We start from the raw sequence: 14,828 nt of genomic DNA, 5'->3' as shown, positions 1-14,828 counted from the left end.
AAGAATTCAAAGCCTATTTATAACACTGCTATTCAAAAACTTATTTTGCTCATGCAATCCATTTGAAAGGTAAATTCTCATAATTTTCAACAGATAGCAACATGTGTGTGATAACCTTACTAAAGAACTTTTGGGTTGATACATATTAACTTCAGTTAATATGTATTAAGAGTTGTGGTTTTTTTTTGTTGGTTTTTTTTTGTTTTTTTTTTTTGTTTGTTTTTTTGTTTTTTTTTTAAAAAAAAGGAGTTTATACTGGTTACAGATTTCCATAGCACTGAAGTTGTTACCTATTAGCCCTGCCTGTTATCAGACACCAGCACCACAAAGTATTAGGTGAATATGGGAACTGTAACCTCCAGTTTCACTATTCCTTTATGCCAAGAGTTTACCTTTCAAATCACAAAGCTGAATAATCTCTGCTGACAGGTAATAAATATATCCAAACACAACCTCTTTCTTATTTAGACTGTTCCAGAAACACTAGGAATCTGAAAGTAAGCTTATTTGTTTAAGTTTGCCAAAGCACAAAGGAGAACTTAAGTTCAACAAATGGAACTATGGCAACTACAGTGCACACATGATAATTATGAGAAGCATAAAGCGGGATTGTAAGGATTGTATTCAATATGCTCTTCTGAATCTTAAGAGATATTTGTGTTTTGGAGAGGTGGACTAAGAAACATACTATGTGCATACACAAACTTGCATACATCAATAGCCCTTAAGCGAGTGAAGGGTTATTCATATCCTCAACCTACATCGCTCTCCTAGGTGATGAACAATCTTAGTATATTTCCTTTTTCATTTGTTTTTAAGTTGGAATATACATGCTTTGTTTCTAACAGATTTGCAATGCTGGACAAAGTTGCAAAGACACAGTTTTATTTCCGCTGCTATTTTGTGCAAATTGTTGAACTTGTGGACTAAGTCCACATTCAGTAAAAACCACTACCGAAAATCTGAAAGGCATAATAAAAAAAGCAGCACTTCAGAATAAAGTATCACCACTGCTAGAAATCCATGCACCAGTAACTCAAACATTCCTGAATTGGCATACAATTATATTATATTTCTAAAATTAAAAAAAATATATCATATGATGAATTTACTGAGCGCTTACTAAATTGAAATACAAAATTTCCTCTGTTGCAAGATTATTTCTCTCCTCTTTTAAGTAGTTACTGAGGCGTTTAGCTCTTAATTGCATGTTGCTTCTATTCTGAGAATTAGTTCCATCTATAAATTCTTTATAGCAGTTAAGTGTTTTTAAGAATACACAGTTCAAAGATCTCTTTCAATATTAGCACATAACCACGGAGAATTATGGAGGCATCGAAAGAAGAAGAGATGAAAAGAAAGGAAACATTATTGTCCAGAACAGTCTGTGTATGTAGTAACCATGTTTCCTCGTCTCTGAGTGACAGTCCTGCAGTGCTTGCTGGATCCATGGAACCTGTTGTCAGTTCGCACTGCGTGTCGGTGTGCATTTTCAAAGTCACTAAAAGAAAACATCTTTTCCATATTTTCAAACACATCATCAAACAGTCCACCTCCAAAGGAGAACTCCTGGAAAGACCGTCTTTGCCGATTGTGAGCTTCCCGATGACTTCGGAAGTGATTTTCAAAGTGCTTTTTCGACCGTGAGTACTGACTGAACAGGTCATAGTCTTTGAACAGATCATCAAAGTTGAAGTTGAATGATGACTGATGAAATGGGCTTCCATTACTTCCTTGTCCTCCGTGACGGCCAAATTGATCATATTCTCTTCGTTTATTCTCATCTGATAATGTTTCATATGCTATTTCCAATTCAAAAGAAAAAAACGTTTTAAAATGTCAATTGCATGCACATGAAGACTACAACCAAACACACAGAACGGCCTTTCCCCCCTCCTGCAATGAGATATTCTCCAAGCTAGACTTTAATTGAATGCTCAAGTCCAATCAAGATTAATATTTAACTTCCTACAATCCAAAATCAGTTGTTTCAAATTAATTACAGCTATTTACTTATAGTAATAGTTATACTATGATGGCAGATTACAGCCTCAAAATTTTTAATTCACAAAACACTGTTTAGCTAGCAATAAAGATATTATTGCTTATATTTGAAAGAAAACAGCAGCAAGATATGGCAATGCAAAAGACTGAAGGTAAGAGGATGTGCTAGAAGCTCTCCCTGAACAAGTAAATTGCCTGCTGCACTCTTATCACAGAAACAGTGCAGTATCTGCAAAGCTACTTGCAGACAGGCAGTACTAGCTATGCAGGACTCAGAATTAAGTGATAAGCTAAACATTAAGGGCAAAAGTAAAACAAAGGAAATGAATTACTTATTTGTCTAAACTCTCAACATTTCAGAAGCTTACCAATAAACCCACATTTTTTGATTGGGTATAACCAAAATGGAATTAGATTTCCATCTGTTCCTTGGTCCAAAACTACAGCTACAGCTGTTTCAAGGCAGAAACTGACATATAAAATACTCCTTGTAATTAGAATATGCATTTGGAGCACTACCACTCTCTTACCTGTCAAGGGTTTCCCAATTTTTCTATACAGCTCAACACATACTTAGAACTCCCACTTCCTCCTTTAGCACTGTAACAGCTGCCGTTTCTAAACAGACCACCCTTTCTTTTAACTACATTATTACCCCTCTCTCAAAGTAACTGTTCTGTAGACAAGAAGATAAAGCTCACATTTGATAGAAACACACAAGATGGATGGATGTGATAAAAACCTACGGGGAGCATAAGTGAGAACATCTTATTCTTCAGCAAATAATGTCATGTTCTTGGTTATTCACTTCCACCAATGTATTTTCATCACAGAACACTCATGAAAGGTGCATTCTTAGGATAGTTCAGGTTGGAAGTGACCTCTTGTTTACTGCTCTGCTCAATTAAATCAGTTATGAGATCAATCTAGTTCCTCATAGCTTTATCTTCTCATTCCTGAAAAGTCTGCAAGGATGGAATGTGCACAGACTGTCCGGGCAACCTGTTCCAAGTGTTGCCCACCCCCTAGGCAAAGAAAGCTTCGCCTTGTAGCCACAACGAAACTCCTGCGCCTAATGTCTCTTGTATTTCCACCACAAGCCACCAGAGAGCTTTTCTGAAGGTTTTTTTTGTTTCTTCTTGAAGCCATAGTAATCCTGAACTGGATCTTATCAGGCAGATCAAAGGTACAGTCACTGAAGTAAACTCCTAGGGCTAAAGTTGTCCTACTCCCACATACTCTTGTGAAAAGAGACTTCAGCCTAGATGTTCAATAGGTAGAAATGCATAAACTGCTTAAGAAGCCTGCCTACATACAAAAACAGACATGAGTCAAATACTGACACGTGACATTTGCCACCACAACAAGTAAAAATACATAATTTTTCTTATCTTATGCACTAAAGCAGTATACTTAAGTTAACGTATTTGTTCATAGATATAATTATTGAACAGAATAACAGAACAACTTATGTCAGAAGGGACTCAAGGATCACCCAGTTCCACCCCCTCATCATGGGTAGGGCTGCTAGCAGATCAGACTGCCTAGAGCCCCATCCATCCTGGCCTTGAACACCTGCAGGGATGGGGCATCCACAGTTTTCTGGGCAACCTGTTCCAGTACCTTACCACTCTCTCAGTAAAAAAACAAAAAACTGCCATACCATCTAACCTAGATCTCCCTCTCTTACAGTTTAAAACCACTCTCCCTCTGTCTTATCACCATCTACCCACGTAAAAAGTCAATATACAAGCCATGTGTCCAGTTATTATAAGATTAAGGTTAGTATACGTTACCTTCAGCAATTTCTCTAAATTTTGCTTCCGCACCAGGACTCTTATTTTTATCTGGGTGGTATTTCATCGCCAGTTTGTGAAACGCCTTCTTGATCTGGCGGTCAGATGCATTTTTCGGAACTCCTAAGATATCGTAATAGCTCTCTGTAGCCAGTATTAGCTCAGTTATCATCAAAATGCAGAGAGCAAATGTGAAGATAGATTGCATAGTTGCCATTTCTGTGGTTTCTAGAAAGAAAAAATAAACATACTCAAACAAGTTATTTCAGGTTCCACAGCAACTTAAAGAAAAGGTATAACTATAAGCTGAAAGAGTATGACGTGTATTTTTCATGAGTCACTCTGACAGATATGTAAACAAGTTTTTTCACACAGGTTAAAAAGTTCCATCCTTTAGCTTTATAAACAAAAAAATACATGAATGGAAATCCTGCAAATTCATATTCCACATCTATCACAGATTACTGCTATGTTTTGCTGGGTTTTTTTGTTTGTTTGTTTGTTGTTTTTGTTTTTAAAACATTACCTATGCATTCCCTCAACAGCTAGAAACTGGACTATGAATTAAATTCACAATGCCTTTCACTGCAACAAGAAACAGTTTATGCTGACATACCTGGACTAACATCAAACTAAATCTTGAGTATTAGGATCATAAACGCAGTGGCTCTGAATTACAGTGCAATTTTCAAAATATACTGAATATACTGGCAGAACAATTCACTGATGAGCTTGAGCAACAATAAGAATCTGGAAACACGGCAGGACTAAAAATCAACTTTAAACCAAGATTGTTAGACACTAATGCTCAACTTCAGGTCATTTAACTGGCCTACGTCGAACACAATAAAAGCAGAACACTCAACTAGAGTACAGAGTTCAGACAAATAGATGAAAAACTTCTTCCACTGCTTACAATAAGCTGGATTTAATTTGCTTTCATAATAGACTGTGTTTGAAATAAAAACACCTATCAAACCTCTGATAAAAGGAATTTATCTGATAAATATCACTGCAAAAATAGGTATACACACCCAATTCTCAATGCATTAACTGAACTCAAAAAGCAGTTCTCTACACAAGGCAAAATATGCTGCCATTTGCTGAAAGTTTAATAAGCGAATCTTACAGTCTGAGCATCACAAAAGCTAGCATGCTTTAACTTTAGCTGGTACGCAACTCAAATATTTGTTCTTCAAAGTCTTTTAAACAATGCATATCAGGTAAATGAGACAACTGAGCCTTTAAATAGGAAGTCCCTCTAAACTAAATTCATATACAAGCACAAAAAACATAAAAAAAAAAAAAACAAACACGTTTCTAAGAGATAGGTCAAGGGGCTAAAATGAATGTAGTGAGGTCAGAGCAAAAAGCTCATGGAAGATTAACGTACCCATGCCCTCTTAAGCATTTATTTGGCTAGCAGCCTGCATGATATCAAGTGTTATGGAGTAGCAGTTGAAACAAATTGTATTTTCATCAGTATATCTAGACACCAAATGGGCAGCTCTTTGCTTTACTCTTCTTGCATGACACCAGACAGATTTTCAGCACAAGAAGCTTCCCACATTTTTCCACATATTCTTTCCCACCAGTTCACTCATCTGAAACTTTCCCACCTGGACATCAAGACCTACACACACACCCATCCCTCCCCACCTTCTGTGCTTTCCTTCTGCTTTGCACATACAGATTTGTCTTCTTAATGTGCCAGAGACCAATTGTGTATGCAGAGACCAATTATGTATGCACAATGTGAGGAATATGAGGAAACAAAGACATGCTGCTCCATTCTCCTGGAATGGCAGGGAGGTGGCTGACCTCCCTGCTTCTACTATTAAACACTAAATGGAGCTGAAGAGTTGTCTACCTTCTTCATTAAGGACAAACTCTCTCAGAACCCACGATTTCCAGTCCGAGAACATCAAGTCACTCACTAGTTTTTTGCTCTGCACAAGCCTCTCCATTTATATTACTCTTTATAAGAATTATACTTAGGTTTCTCTTTCACTACAGTTTTACTTTAGGATTTTGGCAATGCCATTCTATGCTCCATTGCTCCTAGTTCTACTTAATTCTGTATAGGCTTTTTCCCCATTAATTTGTGAAGTCAATCAAAAATTTCTTTGCATTCAAGAAGATGCTCCTGGAAACCTCTCAAATCTTTTAAGCCAGGAAGAAAAAAGAGAGGCTCAAATGAAGCGATACAACAAATGAAAATCAAATATAAATGGAACTCAAACGTAAACAGCGTTTTATCCTAAGTCCTGTATTTAGATAACATATTTTGAATTAATCAAAGATATTGGATTTTTTTCCCCCAGAGAACAGCTGTTTGATATGCAGTCAGCATCTCAGTGGTGCTATTGCCAATTAAGACAAAACTAAAGGCCAGGTTTGACTTCCCACTATTTTCACAACTGCTTTCATAATGAAGTCTCCTTTAAATACTTACTCCGCATGTTTCTTCTCCCTCAGTTTCCCCAGCAAAGGGAAATGTTTCACTTTCTAGGCTTTCTCCAGTAATTATGAATTCTCAAATAAGTTCTACAAGCTGCCTGACGTTAAGCTTATTCAACAGAACAGCCCCCCACAGCTACAGTGCAGAACACTATTAGGAGCCAGATTTTATTTGGGTACATCTAGCAACAAAATGGGAGGTTTTATGAACACGGATTAAGCACTTCACTCTATTAGATAAGTAATTACAGATCTCAACTGCTATTCAGCTCGGTGCAAAAAGCACAGTAACGTCTATCAGAAGCACTGAAGACATGACAGTGCCCAATTGGTTATCAGTTTATCAGTAGTGCGGGTTTCATCCAGGCACGGCAGGCAGCGTTTGTCACACGCAGAAAATAGAGCAGCCCCTTCCAGCTCGCAACGCCAGCTCCCCATTTATTTCGACGCTCGTCAAGTCTCGCACGCTCATAAACCCCACACATCACTGCTCTGACTACGTACAGCGCGAGTTTCATTTCGCGTTACTACCTTCGCAAGCGATTTGTTACCGGCAACAAAGTTCCCCAAGTTTCCCCGTGGCTGCCATTAGGAGTAACGCGATGATTCAGCCCGCCCCGCGGCCAGCACAGACCTCCTGCAGCCCCCTGCAATCGGATTCTCCCAACCTCTCCCCCCCCGGCCCGCAGGCAGACCCTGAGTTGAGGGTAACAGAGCGCGGCGGGACGCTGCTCCAAGCCGGGCTACAGCGGGCGGGCCTACCGAGGAGCCGCAGCCCAGAGGAGCGAACAAACCCATCCCAGGAGGCCCGGCGACCCCGCACCGCCCCCTCAGCGCCTCGTAACCCTTCTGCTCCCTCCGCGCACCGCCACCCGCTTCGCCTCCTCCCAGCCCTCCAGCTGCAGCCCCGTCGCCCCTCACCTCACCTCACCTCACCTCGCCTCGCCTCGCCTCAGCGCTGCCCGCACTGAGGCCGCTGCCCCGCAGCGTCTCGCGCCGCTCCCGCCCAACAGTCGCCAGCGCGCGCGCAGAGCGTCCCTCCGCGCCCCATCGGCCGTTCCTACACGAAGCGCTCCGCCATTGGCCCGCCGGCGCCACGTGACGCGGGGCCTTGCCGGGCGGGGCGTCCCCCGGCACGAGGGGCGGGAGCGGTGGCCGTCGTCCTCGTGACCGCCGCCCCCGCCGCCCCCGCCGCTGCCCGGACGGTTCCGGGCCCCGTCCGGCCGCGCCGCCATGCCTCGGTATTGTGCCGCGTCCTGCTGCAAGAACCGCGGCGGGCAGAGCGCCAGGGACCAACGCAAACTCAGCTTCTACCCGTGAGTAAGCGCGTAGGGGGACGGGGATCGCTGAGCCGCCCCCGGAGGTGGCGAACTGCGGGTGGGCATCGCTGGTGGGCATCGCTGGGTGAGGCCCGACCCTCGGGAGAGCGAGAAACAGAGCGAGGCCGCGGGAGGCGACGCTCGTGCTTACAGACCGGGGCTGAAAGGATGAGGGGAAGGTGTCGAAGTGCCATCTGCGCCGCCGCCGCGCGGTTCCGTTCTCCTCGCTCTGGGGATGCTTCGACGGGAGCCGCGATGCCGGAGGCGTGGGCTGAGCGGGGGGAGCTGGGGGCAGCCCCGAGCCTGGCTGCTTGCGAGTCCCGTCCTTCGCGGGACGCGCCACCGCTACAATCGCTGTCTGGTCTGCGCTGCAGCCAGGAGCCTCGGTGGGCGGATGGAGGCCGCTGGGCTGCCTGCAGGCTCACCAGCCTGCTTATCAAAACAACTCCGTGCTGGTATCGGTCCCAGAGCTCAGCGCTCCGGCGTCAGCCCTGGGGGGGGAAGGGGGGAGGGGTGTAGCAAAATGTTGGTGCGTTTCTGCTGAAGGAAAACGCAGTGAGCAGCTGTTTGTACGGGGAATTTTCTAGCATTTAAAAAATATAGATCGAGAAATCGATTTCACAGTCAACTGGAAAAGCTTGTTTTGATATGACTCTCTAAGTTTTAGAATATCCCAAGTTGGAAAAGACCCATAGGAATGTTTGAGTCTGACTGTTGGCTCCTCACAGGACCACCCAAAAATCAGAGTGTATATCTAACAGTGCTGTCCAGGTACTTCTTGAACTCTGGCAGCCAAGTGACACGATTACTGCCCTGGGCACAGCCTGTTCCATGCCCAGTGCCCTGTGGTGAAGAACTTTTTCCTAATCCCCAAACTGAGCTTCCTCTGATGCAGCACCATGCTGTTCCATTCAGCCCTGTGCTGTCACAGAGAGCAGAGATCAGCCCCTGCCCCTCTGCTCCCTTCCTGAGGAAACTGTAGGTTGTCATTAGGCTTCCCCTCAGTCTGCTCTTCTCTAGGCTGAAGAAACCTAAGCACACTGTTGATTCATGTTCAACTCACTGTCAACAAAGACCCCCAATCTCTTTCAGCAGGGCTACTTTAATTCAGGGTCTGCTCTGATAGAGCAAGGAGAAATGGTTTCAAGCTTAAGGAAGGTAAATTTAAGTTAGATATAAGGAAAAAGTCTTCTACGGTGAGGGTGGTAAGGCACTGGAACAGATTGCCCAGAGATGTGGAGATGAAAGTCTCCATCCCTGGAGACTTTGAAGGCAAGGCTGAATCAGGCCCTGGGCAACCCGATCTAGCTGTGGTGTCCCTGTTCATTGCAGGGGAGCTGGACTAGTCGATCTTTAAAGGTCCCTTCCAACTTTAAGGATTCTATGATTCTGACTTGTAAGTTTGTTGCAGTCATTGTTATTCCAGGATGAGGAGGGCCATGTAGGAATACCCACAGGAAGACAGCTTTGAAAAGGGCTTTAGTTTCAATTGAAGGAAACTAGGTAACCTTGAATGTATATAGCACGTGATACAGTGATACAGCAGTACATGTTATCGCCATAAAATGATCATGAAAATGAGTGGAAATAAATCATTTATATTGCTTTAGGGAATGTGAGTGCCACATGGATAATCAGAACAAGTTTGAGTTATGGTACATATTTGTATTCAAATGTATGCCATCAATACAAAGATGATTTCAAATACACAGCTGTTTTATGCAGCCATTGAATTGTGCTGTGTTATGAGTAACACAGTCCTGCAGAAGAGGTGCTGAGACTCATTCACAACAGAGAACAGGTTCTGATGATGGGGCAAGGGGGCATTGAGAGCAAGAGCAAGTTCTGGTAAAGTTACTCTTTGGCTAAAATAACAAATTTTGCTGTCAGACCTTATCTCTCACTGCGGATTTTTTGTTTGTTTGTTTCTCGATCTGAAGCTGCCTGATGGTACAGAAGGCAGTGGGTGCTGTGTTGCTATGATTCTGGCAAAGGAATCAAACGCTCTCAAGGCCTTCTTGAGAGGCTGTGCTTGGTGACGTCACCTTCAGCTGAAAGACGTCATCCTCTTTCTGAGAAACTTGTTTGGACTATGCAGAACCATCCTGGGCTAAACTCTGTTATTCATGAAACATGCTGTATAATATATGTAGTGTTGCTACTGGGTGCACACAATCTAAGCAGACAGAATTTGAGAAGACCAAGCCTCTCACCTGTCCTTGAGAGGTTATGTAGGTTTTGCTAGCACTGTTCTGTGCGTTCCTGCATATACTCTGAGCCAAATGGATCATCAGTTTGCTCTCTGTTCTTGATAACTTGGAAATTTAAATGGCAACAAATATGAAAGATGGGGTAAGAGATAGGGTAAGAAGAACTGCACGTTTATCCTGTAAATCTCAGATATCTTTCTCTCAAAATCAGCTAAGTTTGGAGTTTTAGGACATTTGTGGGTCTGCAGAGGGGAGTTATTGCCATGTGTGACTATTGAGGAAACCCACAGGCTCAGAAGTTCAAGGGTTTGCCAAGAGTTGACCTTTCATAGAATTTGTGTGGCACGTAACCTCTTGCCACTCTATGTTCTCTCTTCAGCTTTGTGTGAGCACCTTACTTATGAACAATTTTTTTGCACACTGAATTTGGGTTAATGTTACTGTGGTGTATTTATGTATGGTAATAAATACTACTAAAAGAATTGGTTGCTAATTAAAAGGACAAATCATCTATTTAGATAGTAAAACTGCTTTAATGAAGCTACAGGCACTTGTTAACATGTGGATGTTGTCCTTCACACTGCCAGTATCTGATTCTCTTTATGTCCTACGGTTACAGTCAGGTCAGATTTGATGACCCAATGAATTTGTCACTTATGATATGATTTATTCAAAAGCGTAGGTTTTTCTTTTTTTGTTTTTGTTTTTTACTGTTATTATTCATGACAGCTCTGCTGTGAAAGACTTAGGGATTGTGGAAGGATGAAAAACCTAACATCTGCCAGCAGTGTGTACTCACAGCTTAGAAGGCCAACTGAATCCTGGACTGCATCAGAAGAGCAGGGAGAGGGAGGTTATTGTCCCTCTCTACTCTGCCCTTGTGAAACCCAATGTGGAGTACTGTGTCCAGGCTTGGGGCCCCAGCACAAGAAATATCTCTTGGAGTGGATCCAGAGAAGGGCACAAAGATTATCATAGGTCTGTAGCACCACTCCTATGAAGTCAGTCTGAGGGAGCTGGTCTTGTTCAGCCTGGAGAAGAGAAGGCTCTGGGGAGACCTTGTGGTCTTCCAGTATTTAAAGGGAAATTATAAATAGAGGGAATCAACTTTTTACATTGGTAGATAGTGGAAGTACAAGGAGGGAATGGCTTTGAACTAGAAGAGTAGTGATTTTGATTAGAGGTCAGGGGAAAATTTTTCATTCAGAGGATGGTGAGGTGCTGAAACAGGTTGCCTGGAGAGGTTGTGGATACCCCATCTCTGGAGGTGTTCAAGGCCAGGTTGGGTGGGACATTGGGCATCCTGGTCTAGTGCCTAGCAATCCTGCCCATGGCTGGGGATTGGTACAAGAGCTCATAGTGTTCTGGATGTTTGTATTGCCATTACCACAATAACCTGGCTTTTCATACATCATAACAAGCATTTAGTTTCTCTTTAACTTTTGTGTATTGTTATTCATTGAGTAAACTACACATCTTTGCTCACTTTGTTTTAATTTAGTTCTCTTTCTCACATAATTTGACTGCTTGCATATACTTTCAAAATCAATTTTTTTATATACATATTTCAATTACACTGTATAGTCTTCATTTTCAGTTAGCTTAGATGGTTGCAAAGCTAGTTATGGATTACACAACATTGGATACTGAACACTGTGAGAAAGCTGAAGTTCTGAAACAACATGGAGAAATATTTTGTTTTGGTGTGTATTTATGTCTTTAACAAAAGTTAAATCCTGCAGTGGAAATATTCACACTTCTAAGTGACTCGACAGTCGTAAGTATGATGTACACTAAGCAGTACTTCGTTAAACAAAACAAAACAAAAAAAACTAAAGTTTTTTATGCTTAACTTGTACAGAAAGATTAAAAAAATAAAAGCTCCACAAATAGTATTATTAGAGTAAGGACTAGATCTTGCATTTTCTTAATGAAATGAGTATTTCCTGGCATCAGGAGATCTTTTTGAGCAAGCATTACAGACTTGAGAGTTTTGAACACACTAGCCTAAAGGTCTGTAGTCCTTGGCCAGAAGAAAACAATAGAAATTCTGCTGGACTCTTGAGCTGATATCCACCAGAAATCATTTGGTTGAATAGTGGATTAACATGTAAGTGACAATATTTTCTGAGGGAGGGAGGAGCTGGATTAAAATGAAAAAGAAAGGAATTGAATTCTCTGAACGGAATTCAAATAAGAAAGGACAGTCTTGTAAGAAATAATAATATGCTCTTTGGTTTCTTTTTAACATAAAGAAACTTCTAAAAAATAACATTTCTTTGCTTTCCCCCCCCCCAACTGTTTTAAAAAAGATTTCCACTTCATGATAAAGAGAGACTTGAGAAATGGTTGCGGAACATGAAACGCGATGCGTGGACTCCGAGTAAGCACCAGCTTCTGTGCAGTGATCATTTTACCCCTGATTCCCTTGATGTGCGATGGGGTATAAGATACTTGAAACACACAGCTGTACCAACAATTTTCTCTTCCCCGGATGACGAGGTAATGTTTTCCTATCTTTTTTACAATAGCAGAAATCTAACCAACTGTTTCTGCAATAATATGTTCTAGTTATCTTTAATATAATCACAGTTTGTTTTAAAAATAAAAGTCTCTCCATCAAAATATTTTGTTAATGAAACTGACACAAAACTAGCATGTAATTCCATACTGTAAAGGAAAAACTGCTGCTTTGACTGGAGGTTCAGTATTGTTTTATAACTGGAAATTGAAGAAATATTTCCTTTAGGAAGAAAATAATTTCCTATGAGACTATTATATTTACTGTGTAATTATTCCTTATAATCGAATGCTCTTTTAAAGCCTTCTATTAACAAACTATACGTATTTACTGACTACAGAATATTTTATTTTCAAACTCCATGTTTCTTATTCCTGTTAATAGCCTCTCAAGCACTTGTAGGCTAGTGAAGATATGCTACAAAGGCTGTTTCATCTGTCCTGTGATAGAGCTGTGAAAAAATATACTGAATATTTTTGTTTCAGTGACTGCCTTTAAAAAGCTTGTTTGGATACTGATCTTAAATTTAATCATGTGGTGATAAAGCTTACTGTTCTGTGAGTTTTTATCTTTTCTTCTGCTATTCATAAGTTCTCCCTGAGGTAGACTGCCTGACTAAAAAATAGTTGCTGAAACAACTTTGTTGCACCTTTATGGATCTTTAATACCTGTGTATTTAATACAGTGTTTCAGTTGTAATAAGGAATGGTCATCAGTCTGGAGTGTTTTTCTAGTTACATGGTGTAATTTTTTGTGATTTTTTTTTTCTCCTTCAGGAAAAAGACTCTTCTCAAAACAGCCCACAAGAGATAAAGAGAGAAGTCCTGGAAGAAACCACTAAAAATGTTGAGTCTAAGAAAGTACCGTTATCACTTGAACTTTGTACACCAAAGAAAAGTTCTGCAACTGCAGAAGACCCAGATAAAAAAGAAGTAATTTGCTCAACTGTATTGAGTAAATCTTTACAAGTACAGAAACTACAACTTGAAAACAGAGAAGACTTTGAAACAGACAGTATCGTTCTTGGTAATTCATCTCAGCAGTGTATACTTCAACCTGAGCCTGTTTTAATGGCAGCAGCAGACCAGAATGTGGAAGCTACTGATGTTCATGCTTCTGTAGAAGTTCCAGTAAATTGTACAGCTACAGTCTTGCAGTTTTCAGACCCTGACTACTTGAATTCATCTGTGAAACTGAAAAATACTTTGGGTTCAGTTACTGACTATTCACTTGAAAATCCAAACTCTCATGTTGTAGGCTGTTCTGTTGAAGTGCAACCAACAACTGAAAATGCAGTTTTGGTCAGTACAGTCACACAAACTTTTGAACAACTCAATGGAAGCGAGGAATCTGTCATTGCTATCATTGTGCCAGCTGAAAGTCCAAAAGAGCCTGAAATAATAAACAGATCTTTCTTGCCTGTTAAACAAGAATTTCTTGACACAGAAGAAGCAGAAACAGATAATTCTCTGCATATGAATGCATATAACGGAATTGAAATATTACAAACTGAGCACTCATACTGCAAACAAGACGTAGACAGAGAGCATCTCTGGCAAAAAATTTCAAAGCTCCACTCTAAGATAACTCTACTTGAAATGCAAGAGGTAAAAACTCTGGGGAGACTCAGGTCCTTGGAAGCTCTTATTGGACAATTGAAGCAAGAAAACCTGCTTTCTGAAGAAAAGCTCAAGATCGTAGAAAACTGCTTCACAACACTTGAAGTGACTATGATACAGTGAAGGCTTTGAATGGTTGCTCTTAAGTATCTTTTTAGCTTCTCTGACTGTCCTTTTGTACAAATTAACTTTTGTTTCAGTCATGATATTTTAAGTATTCAATGCAAACTGTGTGAAAAGCAAATATTCTTTAAAATGTTACATCAACCTCTGCAAATCTTAGCTGGTAGACAGTTGCCCATAAAATGTGACTTGCAAGTTAGTTTTAAAAGAAAAACAAAGCCTGTCTCGTTAAAGTGTATGAGGTGAATCAGTAAAAATGAGTCAAGCTTTTCCAGGTGAGGCTTTCCTGAGACATACAGGTTTTGCATTTGGGACAGTAGCATTAGAATGGATTTTCATAACTGTGTAGAATGGACAATTATGAAGCAGTTGTTTAAAAAAGAAAAAATTGTCCTGATTCTCTTTCACATGAGTAAAGAGGTATGTATTATACATTGTCCAGTGGAGCCACCATTACTCTTTAGTCTTTTTCTGTCTAGTGTTCATTGATAGCTTTTGTATACTTTGACCCTATTAAATTTTTCTTCAATAAATGCTGTGTCCTTTCATTTCATTTAGTTTTGTTTAGTTTTTTTTTTGTTGTTGTTGTTGTTGTTGTTGTTGTTGTTGTTTTTCCTAAGATAGCATTATGAGAATGAACAGATCGTTCTCCTCTTTTTGGAATGTTGGAATATTCTACTCAAATGGAAGGAATTATCTTAAGATAGTGACTGTTTTATGATTAAAGAGGAAAGTTGTAAATATTCAGTGATGCTATCTACTCAGCTTTGATGGTC

General features: G+C 40.7%; 2 protein-coding genes across 5 annotated transcripts; one reads left to right on the top strand and one right to left on the bottom strand.

Annotated features, from left to right (window-relative positions):
* Positions 1-242: 242 nt before the first annotated feature.
* DNAJB9 (DnaJ heat shock protein family (Hsp40) member B9) lies at positions 243-7,315 on the bottom strand. 4 transcript variants are annotated; one of them, XM_052667972.1, is made up of 3 exons: positions 7,192-7,315; positions 3,801-4,028; positions 243-1,802 (listed from the first exon to the last, which is right to left on the bottom strand). In XM_052667972.1, exons 2-3 carry the CDS (start codon positions 4,015-4,017, stop codon positions 1,369-1,371), a joined length of 651 nt encoding a protein of 216 aa, XP_052523932.1. In that variant the 5' UTR covers positions 4,018-4,028; positions 7,192-7,315; the 3' UTR covers positions 243-1,368. The 4 variants fall into 4 exon arrangements, with proteins under 4 accessions (XP_052523932.1, XP_052523933.1, XP_052523934.1 ...); XM_052667973.1 differs by having other exon boundaries at positions 7,197-7,287; XM_052667974.1 differs by lacking the exon at positions 7,192-7,315 and adding an exon at positions 6,792-6,850.
* Positions 7,316-7,437: 122 nt separating this feature from the next.
* THAP5 (THAP domain containing 5) lies at positions 7,438-14,605 on the top strand. The gene is made up of 3 exons (XM_052667960.1): positions 7,438-7,576; positions 12,102-12,291; positions 13,087-14,605. The coding sequence occupies exons 1-3, from the start codon at positions 7,494-7,496 to the stop codon at positions 14,050-14,052; spliced, it is 1,239 nt and encodes a 412-aa protein (XP_052523920.1). The 5' UTR covers positions 7,438-7,493; the 3' UTR covers positions 14,053-14,605.
* The last annotated feature ends 223 nt before the right edge of the window (positions 14,606-14,828 follow it).

The sequence above is a fragment of the Tympanuchus pallidicinctus genome, unplaced genomic scaffold, assembly GCF_026119805.1.
Source record: "Tympanuchus pallidicinctus isolate F22 unplaced genomic scaffold, pur_lepc_1.0 scaffold8, whole genome shotgun sequence".
NCBI classification, from domain to species: Eukaryota; Metazoa; Chordata; class Aves; order Galliformes; family Phasianidae; genus Tympanuchus; species Tympanuchus pallidicinctus.
The sequence above is the reverse complement of the archived record's forward strand: the minus strand, read 5'-3'. Positions and strand labels throughout refer to the sequence as shown.